Source organism: Phoenix dactylifera, chromosome 10 (genome assembly GCF_009389715.1).
Source record: "Phoenix dactylifera cultivar Barhee BC4 chromosome 10, palm_55x_up_171113_PBpolish2nd_filt_p, whole genome shotgun sequence".
Lineage (NCBI taxonomy): Eukaryota > Viridiplantae > Streptophyta > Magnoliopsida > Arecales > Arecaceae > Phoenix > Phoenix dactylifera.
In genome coordinates this window covers 4044394-4056973 of record NC_052401.1, presented here as the reverse complement: position 1 = coordinate 4056973, position 12580 = coordinate 4044394, and the positions used below count along the sequence as shown (strand labels likewise).

At 36.3% G+C, this 12580-nt stretch overlaps 1 protein-coding gene across 2 annotated transcripts; it reads left to right on the top strand.

Moving 5' to 3' along the window:
* The first annotated feature begins 2690 nt into the window (after positions 1-2690).
* Positions 2691-11769, top strand: LOC103701626 (queuine tRNA-ribosyltransferase accessory subunit 2-like). 2 transcript variants are annotated; one of them, XM_008783763.4, is made up of 10 exons: positions 2691-3054; positions 4119-4293; positions 4382-4540; positions 5569-5665; positions 7286-7356; positions 8739-8790; positions 9656-9704; positions 9799-9936; positions 10969-11088; positions 11196-11769. In XM_008783763.4, the coding sequence occupies exons 1-10, from the start codon at positions 2849-2851 to the stop codon at positions 11329-11331; spliced, it is 1203 nt and encodes a 400-aa protein (XP_008781985.1). In that variant the 5' UTR covers positions 2691-2848; the 3' UTR covers positions 11332-11769. The 2 variants fall into 2 exon arrangements, with proteins under 2 accessions (XP_008781985.1, XP_008781986.1); XM_008783764.4 differs by lacking the exon at positions 2691-3054 and having other exon boundaries at positions 4129-4304.
* The last annotated feature ends 811 nt before the right edge of the window (positions 11770-12580 follow it).

The window sequence follows — 12580 nt, the reverse complement described above, 5'->3', positions numbered from 1 at the left end:
TTTAATCAATGAAAAAATAGTTTTCCAATTTTTATTTTAAAATATATAAATTTTATTTTTATAAAAATGCTCCTTTTTGTGTTCATCATTTTTAAAACTCCAACCAAATAGAAAACTTTTTGGCGGTTTTTCTCTTGCTCCTCTCTCTTCTTGTGCAAACCAAACAAGCCCTAAATATTAGGGACCACACCGCAAGGTTACAAGTATGAGTCTCTGGCCCATCCAACTCTATGCCTTAAAGGATGATTGGGAACAATTGATTCTTATTTAATTAAGATTTTCCCTTAATCTTATGAATCTCATGCTTTTATTTTAAGTTGTTTACTTTTTTATTTCTCTTTGTTAAAATAGATAAAAAGAATCAAAGCGAGTGCTTTCTTCGAAAGAAGATGAGTGTTACAGGTGAAATGAATGATAGGCCAATAGATGCAGCCAGTTCTCTCTCTTTCCTTTTACTTGTTCTGAGTTGGTGCAGGGGGATTGTTAAACTTTATCCCCACTTTTTCGGAAAATAAGAAAGGAGAACTTCAGTTTCTTTCATGAATCCAGCTACCTAAATCTTTCATATTGAGAATTTAAATAATATTTTTATTCTTTTAAATAATAAATGATATATCAATGCATATTTTACATGCAATTTCTAATACATTTATATAGTATTGTCATATTTGAGCTCACCCATGGTTGGCTCCATTCTTTTTGTGGGCATGGATGCATTTGATTTCTCTAATAACCACAAAGCCAATTATGTGGATGTTAATCATATATATCTCTTCAGAACAGAGGAGATTAAGGAAAATCTAGAGGAAAACGGTAGCTCTATTCTTCAATTGTGGCATTAGAAGTATCTCTTAAATGGAATGATTTATAAATAAGTTTGTGACTCCACTTAATAGCTAAAAAAAGGTTGGACTCTAAATGCACATCTTTGTCCTCAATGTATGACAAAAATCTTCGAGTGATGGAATTGCTTAGGGTAGTGCAAGAAAATCAGCCAAACTGCAAAACCGACCCGAACCAATTATTTTGGTTTGGTTTGAATCGGGTTCTACAATTTTCAAACCACAAAATCACCCGAGTAAAGTCTATAAATAGTCTTTGAATCCATCGCACTAGCATATCCAAAATATACTTATACATCCACTTTCTTTGGTGCGCTCTGTTGCAGTCTGATAAACACTCTACTTCCATACTTTCTGCTTTTCAATTTTTTTCTCCACTTTTTCTTCTTTGTCCTTTCCCAAACATCTAAAGGAGTCTTTTAGCTCAAGCTTCCCAGTGATTGCGTTCGTTAGAAGAGGATCAAGCTGAGCCAAATTGTTATACTTTGGGGATGAGATTGCTGTAGTCCCGCATATAGGGGGACAAATTACATTCTTAAACAAGTGTACATTACACGCCACGATTTAGGCCAGATCTTTTAAATCTTCTGAATTTATTTTAGTAAATTATTCTTTTATAATACTAATATAAAATAATAAAAATAGTAATATAGCAATTTCTAGGCTATATTTCTCCAATAGGCGATAGATGCTTGCTAGGGAGTTTGGAATGTTTGCGCATGAAGGTGTCGTATCTTGTAAGTGCTTTGATGAGCTAGTTTGGTTATTTTGTGATATGCTTTGTGGAACTGGAGAAGAATGGTTTGATCTTAGTAAAAAGAGGATGAGAAAGAGTAAGAAGAAGCCCAGGAGGGGGAGCTCTAGCTTGGGAAACTTTGGGTCCGTTGGCTTCATGGTTGCTATTAAAATGGGAATTTGGCTGTCTACTTGATATGGATGGAAAGCATAGGAGATGAAATGATCAAGAGATGAATTCGTTTGGGAATTTTGGATTGGTCACATGAGACTTGGGTCTTGATGCCTATATATTAAGCTTGGAAAGATGAAAGGAGTTGCTTGATTCTAATGGAAGAGATGCATCGAAAGGAATGAAAGCTGGAAAGCTTTCGCTATGGATGATGGGTTATATTTCTCTTTCGACTGGGGAGGATGGAGGATGGCTTTTGAGCAGGGGGGAAAGGAAATTGGCTGAATTGGTTGTAGCAAAGAAATGAGGAGATTTATGGAGACAGATGACCCACTCGTTTGGTGTACTAACATGTTTGGCATACAAATTCAAGATATTTAAATCTATGATATTCCAATGCTTAAAGAATCTCGCATATAAGAATGGTTGTAATTGGTCTTTGCAATAATAGCTAAACACAAATATTAACATCATCAATATCGGTTATTTATTAAGCAATGAACTATGGTTAACATATTAATGTTGATGTTCATATGTTCTACGCTGAGTCTTTCATTTGGTAATTTTTGTTATTATACTTGCACCGTAAATATTGACCTTGCACGTTGCAGGAAGTACAATTTTTTTTTCTTTTTTCGAATTACTTTTGAAATATAATATAATAAATTATAATAAAAAAGCTTTCAATATTAATTTTTGTATGCACATTAAGCAATAAATTTCAATCATGGCCGGTATATTATTAGTGACATCATAATACCAACATCTAAACTATTAATGGAGAGCTTTACATGAGCTAAGTTTTTAATATATATATATATATATATATATATATATATATAATAATAATAATAATAATAATAATAATAATAATAACTATATTAAAATAAATTTAATCGCAGGTGGGAGAGGGAGAGATTTTTATGCGACGAACAAGCATACGCAAGCATACTCAGAAGAATAAAATATTTCGGAGACTCCTGAAACAGCGCCGGCCTGCGCGCCGTCAACCCTAGTTGCACTACAGGCTTCTTTTCACCGGTCTCCGCAGCTTGGTGGAGGCGGCGGCGAAGGAGCGCGGGTGAAAGACGGGGGAGCAATGCGATTTGTGGTGACGAAAGCCTGCGGCGGGGGCGGGAGGGCTCGGGCGGGCGCCCTCTATGTCGGGAGCTGCCCCACCCCCATCGAGACCCCGGCTCTCCTGCTCTTCACGAAGAAAGGCCTGCCCACCTTCATCTCCCGCGACCTCCTCGCCTCCCTCCCGTCCCCTGACTCCCGTCTTCTTCACGTCAGCCCGCTGCATTTGTAAGTCTCTCTCTCTCTCTGGATGGACAAGAAAGATGTTTGAGGAAATGCCTATGAAAATTTGTGATGCGTATAGCACCTAACGATGATTTGCTTGGATATATACTCATGTCGCGCGAAGAAAGACTCGATTTTGGACAACTTTGTGAATGCATTTTTTCTGGTAATCAGCACGTAGTCATGAAAGAAAGACTCGATTTTGGCCGCCTTTGTGAAAGTTATGCTGATATTGTGCACTTACTCATGTCTCGGGGAAAAATAAAAATAGAAACAGAAAAGAAAATTGATCTTGACTTATTTTGGTGAAGTTTTGATGCTAATTCGCACTTACTCGTCTAGCCAAAGAGGACCTTTTTTTGACCCATCTTTTGAAGTCCTGATAGCAATATTTACTTATGTTTTGCAAAAAGGGACCCATTTTTGAGCTACTTTGTTAATTTTCTGGGCAAAATGGAGCTCCACAGATGAGAACTGAAAGGTTTTAGGATGTTCTTCAGCATTCCATGATGCTGCTTTGAATGAATTTGAGTCCCAGCTATCTCACCACCAACCAAACTGGCATTACTCAATTTCTGCTTGTGCAGCCATCTTACTCCAACTTATCTTTATCCTAAACACTGTTGATATTCATAATAACTGCTACTTTAACTGGTTTGCCAATAAAATCCTATGTAAATTCTTGGAGAGTTCAAACACCAACCCATATCCATTAGGTTGTATACATGGCAAAGGTTATATGTTCATTGTTCTCTTCTAAGTTTGATTGTTGGCTTCATCAGTGGCACTCATTTTATCCATGAAATTATAAATGCTAGCACCCTTCTTTGCACTTTTCTTATCAACATTTCAAATGCTTCACTCATGCAATGCAGTCTAGTGCTATTAACTTACACTGGACTCAAATATTGTTGTATATCTCTTTTTATCTCCAATTGTTGTGCTGTGTATGAAATAACCTCTTTGGGGATATTTCCTAGCTTTTGATTTTGATCAAAATCTTGTTGAGTATGCATAATACGAAATTTACAGTATTTAATAAAACTTTGTAAGAGGGATCATTGCAGTTTGGAATGCCCTTTACCAAGAACAATTTCAAATATTGGAGGATTGCATCAGATGCTGGGATTGCACGAATGCATCTTTGTAGCTGCACCAAGGGATTCAATTGAGAGCCTGCCAGAGAGTGAAGGCACCAATAAGCTTGGACCTTCTTTTGAAACACCATGTGGTCGCCGTTTGGTAGTGTCTTTGTATATCTCTGTACCTCTATTTAATGTTTCATCATACATCTATTCTTGTATATTGTTCAACTTTTTTTTTCTTTCAGGTGAAGCCTAAAGAATACATGGAAATGATTTCTTCATTGAAGCCCAACTTGTGGGCTAGTTTGGCAGATGAGGTGCCTGCTTGGGTTTCTGAAAAGAGAAATAAGACTTCTGTGGACAGAACATTGCATTGGCTTGATGATTGCCTTGCTTTGGATCCGGTCTGTGAATAAATTTCTTTTATTTTATAGCCTTAAATTATCATGTTGCTGATCTTTTGCAATAGGAATTGTATAATATGGAGAAAGCATGACTTGCTGACCTGGGATAATTTTGCTGAAGTTACTAATCTTTTGCACTGACTATGACATTGTTCTGCATAAAAACCATTAACATTGTAGCTTGTTTTCATTTTCTTGTCTTCTTCTGTTCCTTTGTATATATGTTTGGACATTTTTTCCTTTAGCAGATATTTATTTTCATATAGAGCCAGATTATTTCGTCTAATTTATTTTAACAAAACTTTTGATAAACAGAGGTTATAAGAGAGACCTTTGGATTTTTATCTCTGCTTCAGATGCTACTTAATATTCTCGGGAATGGTGTCACTGTACTACATTCTGAATCCCTAGATGAATGTGGCTCCTTATTATCTAATCTCACCTTCTTCCTTATCCATCCAGATTCTTTGCAAGTCTAGAGAAAACTTGAATGGCTATTCCTTGATTGCATGAATTTATATTGCATGATCAACAATGTTAGTCCTTTGTTGCCCACTAGCTAGTAAGTATCATAGCAGGCACCCCTCTCTTGCAATAAATTGTCCTAACCAGGAATTTTCACCAATTGATGCAAGGTTGATATTAGATTCGATGCATGTTGTAAATCATTGTAGAAGTTGATGGTTTTTACATTTACCTGGAAAGCCAACCCTATAGATGCAATAAGATTTGCTGGTTAAGGCTGCGATGTAGATACAAAGGTAATGCACATATCTAACCTCCTATAGTTAGAATACTATATCAAAGTTAGTCTTTGGAGTTGGATTCCCAGTTAGATCATCTATGATTCCTAGTTTATGATACGTCTTTTCGCACATTAATTATTGCGTGTTGTATTTTGGTTGTTCTAGTGCACTGATAAACAAATGTGCTGCAGAAAAAAATAATGATGTTATTAAATCAGCCATGCATGTGGTGTATTTCGTGGTTGTTTAAGATTCCCTGTTTCTGTAAATTTTGATACCCAGGCAGGTGGAGCAAACATTTTGGGAGCTATTGTTGGAGGGTCCTCTATAGAAGAACGAAAACGCTGTGCAACCAAAGTAGCGATGCAAAATGTATCAGGTTGAACTCTTTTTATGCTTAAATTTCCATTATATGCTATAATACCATCAAGCATGCAATGTTGCATAGCATTTTTTGTTGGTCTTGAATGATATTTAATAGATGGATTGGCTAGATGAATACCTATGTTACTTGAATTTTGTTTTTTTTTAAAGTGTTTTTCCTATATTTAGAATGCTAGTTACAATCAGCCTGGTTCTAGTTGTTATTACAAATACCATGCTTTCAACTTTTCCTTAGTTGTCTAGCAGTCATGTTACGATTGCTCTAATATGGTTTGAAAGCTGGAAGCTTCTGACTATTTTGTTCGCGCTCTAGGTTTGTTGATGATTTTGTATGGTCAAAGCTGTTGCAGGAGGTGCTACATATAAGCTGATGATGACCTTGGTGCTATAGCGGCAGGAGACATGAAACAGCGTGTGTGTACCATGCTGAGTACTAATCAGTATGATAAAACATGCAGTACTGAAAACCTTGTTTAAGACAATAGGCTGTAATACTGACTTTTTTGCTTTTTTTTTTTGGAAATAATCTGGAGCCATTCATCTAGACGTAATGTCCAACTTGGTTTGAGAAAGAGGTATCCCAGATTATAATGGAACAAAAAGTTCTGTTCAATTTTACCAATATGTGTTTTGGAATACATTCTCCTCAGATGGATAACTACAAGACTATCATTTATTATCTTCTTAGCTTCTTAAGTATAATCTTAAGCCATCAAATATCCATCTGCCATGTTCCATTAGTATTCCTGGCAAGATCATTCTTGGAATAAAATTCCAAATCATTTCACAAAAAACTCAAGTGTGAATATCAACAACTAATGAGATCAAGGGAAGTGTTAGGAAATTCTGACTGCATATCTTTAATGGTAGCTGAAGTGATTTTGAATCTGCTAGCCACACAACAATGGACGAAAAGGTGATTTGTCATTTTCTACATATTCTTTGCTGTTGGAGGGCCAAGGTTGCATTCCTGTATATGATTAACAGTAAGGTTACATATCCTGCTGCAAAGCATTCTATTTATAAGTGTGCTTAGGTCATTCTATTTATGGGTGTGCTTAGGTCCTCCTTTCCCCTCAAAAAAAAGGAAGAATCTTCTTGGAAGCCCAACAGATTTGAAATTCCACATAGAAAGCACAATCATCACAAGCATGAACTAGAGATAGTAGACTTTTTTACAGACTATATTTTTTTATTTTTTGACGTTTTGCGGTTGAAAGGATAAATGAATACTGTATGTTGTGTTTCGAGTTCAATTTTCAGATGATGACCGAAATTGTTTTTCACAATTTGATGTTGTTATGTGCTTGGCTGCTAGGCTTGTAAGTTGGTAGATTGTAAAATAAATTTAAGAATCTAGTGTACAATTAACGGTGATATAGAGAGAGAACACAATATTACAAATTAAACACAATCGAACATTTAGTGTCCAACCATATTGATTGGATAAGGCATGTCAGTGATGAATGCTATTGCCAGTTATTTAATCTTAATCAGTTATTGTCTTTGACAATCCAAACTCTCTCTCTCTCTCTCACACACACACACACACAGTGGAACCATATTGTCCAACAGAGTTGCTGAGCCTTTTTTCCCCATCTGATGCTTGATTCAGGTTTCTGGATTGGAGGCTTTGGACTTGGAGAGAGTATGGAAGAGCGTCCTGCTTTGCTCAATTCAGTTATGGTGAGAGAACAATCATAATATAATGCATATAAACTATGAAACCAAGAATTCTGTTGAGTGACTGAACATATGAGTTAAAGACCCAAAAACTTGTGATCTTTTCTTCATCTTTTGCACTAGGTGTTTATGTGAAACTGGTTACAGATAGGAGTAAGCAGGGAAAGGCTCAAAAAACAAACCGTGTATAGATTTGATAAGGCTGGATGATTATGATACTAGAGAGTGATAGGCAGCAGCGTTATGCATGTGGAGTAAATAGCATGCTGCAAAAATCTGCATATGCAAGTGACAACGAGTTTATGATATTATTATTGGAGCAGTTGGCATGCAAGCTTTCTGGAGGTTCATTGTACCTCAGGTTCACGCCTGCACAGGAGACTACGGGTCGGGAAAAAATGCTACATATTCTTGCTTCCATTGCGATCAGGATAATATTGTGATATGCTGAGCTTCATGCTTCGTTAACTAGGAGCTCCAATATGTTGCATAAGCTGTGGTCTGCTATGCTGATCAACTTCTGTCTACAAGTAGTTTGGTATGATGAACAAAAACACTGGGGAAGGCTCACCTGTTCCTGATAAATTTATAATGTTGCAACCATTGCAAATACATGATTATATTAGGGAACCAGATTTAATGGTTGATATACCTATGATACCCAGATAATTTAGCTAGCCTGAAGTATGCTTATTGATGTCATATTGTACGTATATGGGTACGGGACGCAGAATGGACATGACTAAGATACAGGTCAGCCATTTCCTGTCTGGGAGTTTGATGCTGCCCCTTTTTTAGGTTTAATCATGTTGAAATGAGTACAACAGAGGGTCAAGCTAAATGGTCATGGGCAATGGTAGAAAAGAAATATGTTTTGCAAAGTAAAACATCTCTGCAAATTCTGAAGATACAATTTTACATGCTTGTTAAGTGCATATGGTTTTATATTTTCTTTGTGGATGATCACTTGTATAAGCTTTGCTTCTTAGCTTTTATGGTAAATGCTATAGGTGAGCATGCTCATTTGCTCGTATCTCGTAATTTGAGCATGTTGGACATAACACACTTACCTCTTTGTCTATGTGTTAATACTGATGCCTCAGATGGGTGCTAATATCCATGTCCTTGATTTTGAATAAAGCTGAATTGCATCCTTGGATCCTATTATTTTCCCATCACCAAAGCTGGATAGGCGACCTGGGAATTCCATAGCCACCAGTTTGTTAATAGATCCATTTTGTATAACTAGGGCTTTTCTTGCCTAAATAGTTTTTTATAGACTATCTTAATTGCACTATATTTTGTTAAACTGCGGAAATTAAGTGTTTAGAGAATGAGCTCTCTTAAGTTTCTTGGATGTATGATGTTTTAAGCTGATCTTTCAGGATAGCTTACCGGAGAAAAAGCTTCGCCAGATATCTGGACTCTCTCTTCCAGGTATTGATGTTATATACCGCAATCACTATAACTGGCATACCAAGAATTTCTTTGGAAGTAAATTTTATTTATTGTGATTAAATAAAAAGACACTGGACTAACAGCTGAAAATTCTGTCTCTTTACTGTTCAGTTCAACATAATTCCTTCCTGTGGGGACCATTTTTTTATTCCTGTTTGATTTCTGGTAATGATGTCCCAAATAGAGTCAATAACTAATCTCAAATCTATCTTCAGTTATAATTATAATTTTAGCTGACCATATTAGATGGGTTGGTGTTTTCGAACTCTTCACACCTCATGTCTCTATAGAGGTTTGTCAACAGCAAACTCTTTCAAATCCTTTATAAGAATTTTTGTTCAGGATTCTGAGGTTTGGAGTTCCTCTTTCATAAATTTCAGTACAAATCAAGCAAGTTTACTTATCAGGACCTTTTTCGATTGTTTTGGCACGTTAGTGTGCCATCTCAACCATCTTTCCACCTTAATCCCAACCATTACAGCTAATTCTTTCATTTGATATAGCTCTGTTATACTTTTTGTTTCCACCTCAACATTCTCATCCTAGTGATCTTCATCTTGAATGCTTAGACCCAAAGTGTCCAAGGCTTGAAATTCATACAACATTTCTATCCTTATTGATGTCTTACAAGTATTTTAGCCCATCTCGAAAGGCATGTGACTATTAGACAGCGCCTGACTTATTCACTTCTTCAACTTGCTGTAATTTTAATATTGATGTCTTAAGCACTTGTTTTGTCAGTTTGATAGGTCTGAAGTAACTGTTGTGTCATTTTATAGCCAATGTGTATTATTGGAGAACCATGCTGATTTTATACATTTATGTTTCTTAATCCCCCTTATAGAGGAGGTTTTGCAGGGTGTGGCTGCGGGCATTGATCTATTTGAGTCCACGTACGCAATTTAATTGAGCACCTTTTCTTGATTTCCATTGTTCACTCTAAGTTGCTCAGTGAAGTGCCTTGACAGATTTTATACACGTGGGCAGGTATATTTACCATCTTACACTTGGAGGATTTGCACTTACCTTCCCACTTGACATTGTTGAGAGAGATATCATGCACTCCCAGCTAAGTGATACAGGTAGTGACTGCACAAAGATAAATCTGCGGGCGACGATTTACAGGTTTGCATTTTATTTTTTCAAATGTCTCTGCCTCTTGCAACTTCACATGACTGTCTTTCTCAACTCCAATCTGTTAGTTCTATTAGTTTCTTGTATGTGCCTTGGCACATTATTTTTTGAGCAAAATTTTACTGGTATGATATATAACAAGGTGCATAATCGTATACCTGATTGTGTCTATATGCAGCAGTTATTTTTTGAATGATTTTGGACTTTATATGATGTATAGCTATGCAAGTTCTCGTTTCACCTGGTTTTCACATCTGGTGTCAGAAGACCTGTCTAAGATGTGTCAAGTCTTAATCAGTAATGTGCTCTTTAGTTTCTTTTCTGAGTGCTATACTGATGAATATGTTCGAACCCACCTGGGGAATGGTGTCTTGTTGCAGAGCTGCCTCTGCCTTACCAAATGGTGTAACTAGAAACAAGGCCTACAGTTAGTGGTGAAAATGGATCAGATAATATCTGTCAAGATCAGTTTTTGTATCCCACTATAGCCTGATATGGTTACTAATTTCAGCATCCAACTTATATCTGTATCCATATATATATATATATGTCAAAAAAAAGAAGGAAAAAAGAGGTTATGACAGCTATCTGATCCATGTCCAAAAGTTCCACTCTGCAATTCTAGCTAGTCTCATATTACCTCTTATAAACTTCGAATGAAATAATGACAGTATAAATGTCTTTAATTCAATTTACCTTTCATACTTTGATATCTTTAATTTGGTGGTTTATAAAGTTTCAGCATCCAATTTGTATATGATTTGTATATGTATCTCTTTGAAACAAATATGGATATGGATTTTAGTATCTGGTTAATACCCATATCCTTGTCTATATGGATCTACTAATAACCAATCCGTACCTGATCCGGTTTTGTCTGTACCGACGATTTATTGCATGGACATTTGACTTGTGTAGTATTGTCACTTACCAATGCCATTAGATGGAAACATCTCTAAATATTGAAAAAATGGTTTTAGTTAAAAATTTAAGATTCACTGTTTGCCATTTTATGTTCCTTAGGAAAGATACAACACCTATCGTCGAAAACTGCAGCTGCTTCACATGCCAGAATCACACACGAGCTTACATCAATCACTTGCTCAATGTTCATGAAATGCTGGCTCAGATCCTACTAGAAATGTAAAATCTTCTTTCCCAGTTATTAAAGCATCGCTGCTCAACATTGTAGTTTTGATTATACTTGTTCACATCCCAGTTTTACTTGCATCCTATAATATCATATGCAGACATAATACTCACCATTATCTGGCTTTTTTCCACTCAATACGGGAAGCAATCAAGGGTGGAAAGTTTGATTTGTTTCATCGGAGATTTATCGATGGAAGGCGCGCCCATGTGACCTCAGCTGTTCCATGCTCATAAATGCTCATCCTTTTCACTTTGAACAAGCTTGCTTTACCATGAGAACTGATTATCTTTTTCTGAACTTTTTGATTCTTGAATTTAGGCAAGGAGTCATTAACAAGCTATAAAGGTTTTATTTATTTATCTATTGTAAAAGGATGACATATAAATCAAAGGAGAAAATAGGGGCAGCTTCCAGCAGGAGAGAAGACAACGGAAGCAAGAATGAAGAAGGTTTGGCAGCCCTCAGATAGCATATAATATTAGTTGGGAAGTCCCATTGCATCAAATCCATATCTTTATAGCAGTTAAACAGTTATTTATGTACCGTTGCCTTTCTTTATAATTTACATCCATACACAATGCTTGGATTATTAAATTATTCTTCAGTTATTCATAACCTTTCCTGGGCAGATGATTTGCAGAAAATTTCCCAATAATCAGTTTTATTTTTCAGCAATTTTCCCTTTAAATAATTATATCTTCAAGAATTTTCCTTTCTTCTAGACTTTCTTGATGCTTCAAAAAATTCTCCCAGGTTGAATAATTCTATGAATAGTGTATGTGTGGCACTTCTGGCCAACAATACTGTGTGATGTTATAGCAAAAGTTTCACTTACTCTTCAAAACAGATCCAAGTTCGATGGCAGTCAGATTCAGGCTGCAGATGGACCTTTTGTCCATGCTGTTGATAAGCATCCAAATGCAATCAACCAAGCAAGTCAGCGAAAATTTATGCAACATATTAATTCATCCTATTCAACAGCTATGAGATCATCGCAGGGCAGCCATAGCAAAAAATTTTCAGCAGCTGTGCTCTTCCAACAGATTTCTCTAACATGGAATGAGAACTGAAAACAAAGCTGTTTCCTTTTGCCTGTGATGGTCCAGTGATCAGTCCATGGAGCATCACAGCATATCAGAGTCCATAGGTTCATACTGGCTCTTTGGGCATAGGAGAATTGAGTGCATGATGAATGATGTAAACCATAGAAGAGCATCAGATCAAGATGCCTTCTGATTGCTCTATCGCTAAATGAGTACCATGAAATCTATAAGCACGTAAAAAATGGTTGATTAGAAGTTTACCAAGTTTATACTTGATATATTATAAAATCTCATCCTGTTGCTAATCTCAGTGAAAGTGGAGGGCTTATTGGCATAGGCTACCTGGAAGGAATGAATGGATGTATTGAGATGGCCTTGCAATATGGCTTTGCTGAACTTATGAAACAAATAAAGGCTAGCTACTGGTGGAGCATGTCTC

Excerpts from the sequence above, each read along its gene's own strand:
- LOC103701626 (XM_008783763.4), top strand. The coding sequence starts at position 2,849 with ATGCGATTTGTGGTGACGAAAGCCTGCGGCGGGGGCGGGAGGGCTCGG. Across the intron at positions 9,705-9,798 it reads ATTGATCTATTTGAGTCCAC|GTATATTTACCATCTTACAC; the intron begins GTACGCAATTTA and ends ACACGTGGGCAG. Across the intron at positions 11,089-11,195 it reads GCTCAGATCCTACTAGAAAT|ACATAATACTCACCATTATC; the intron begins GTAAAATCTTCT and ends TATCATATGCAG.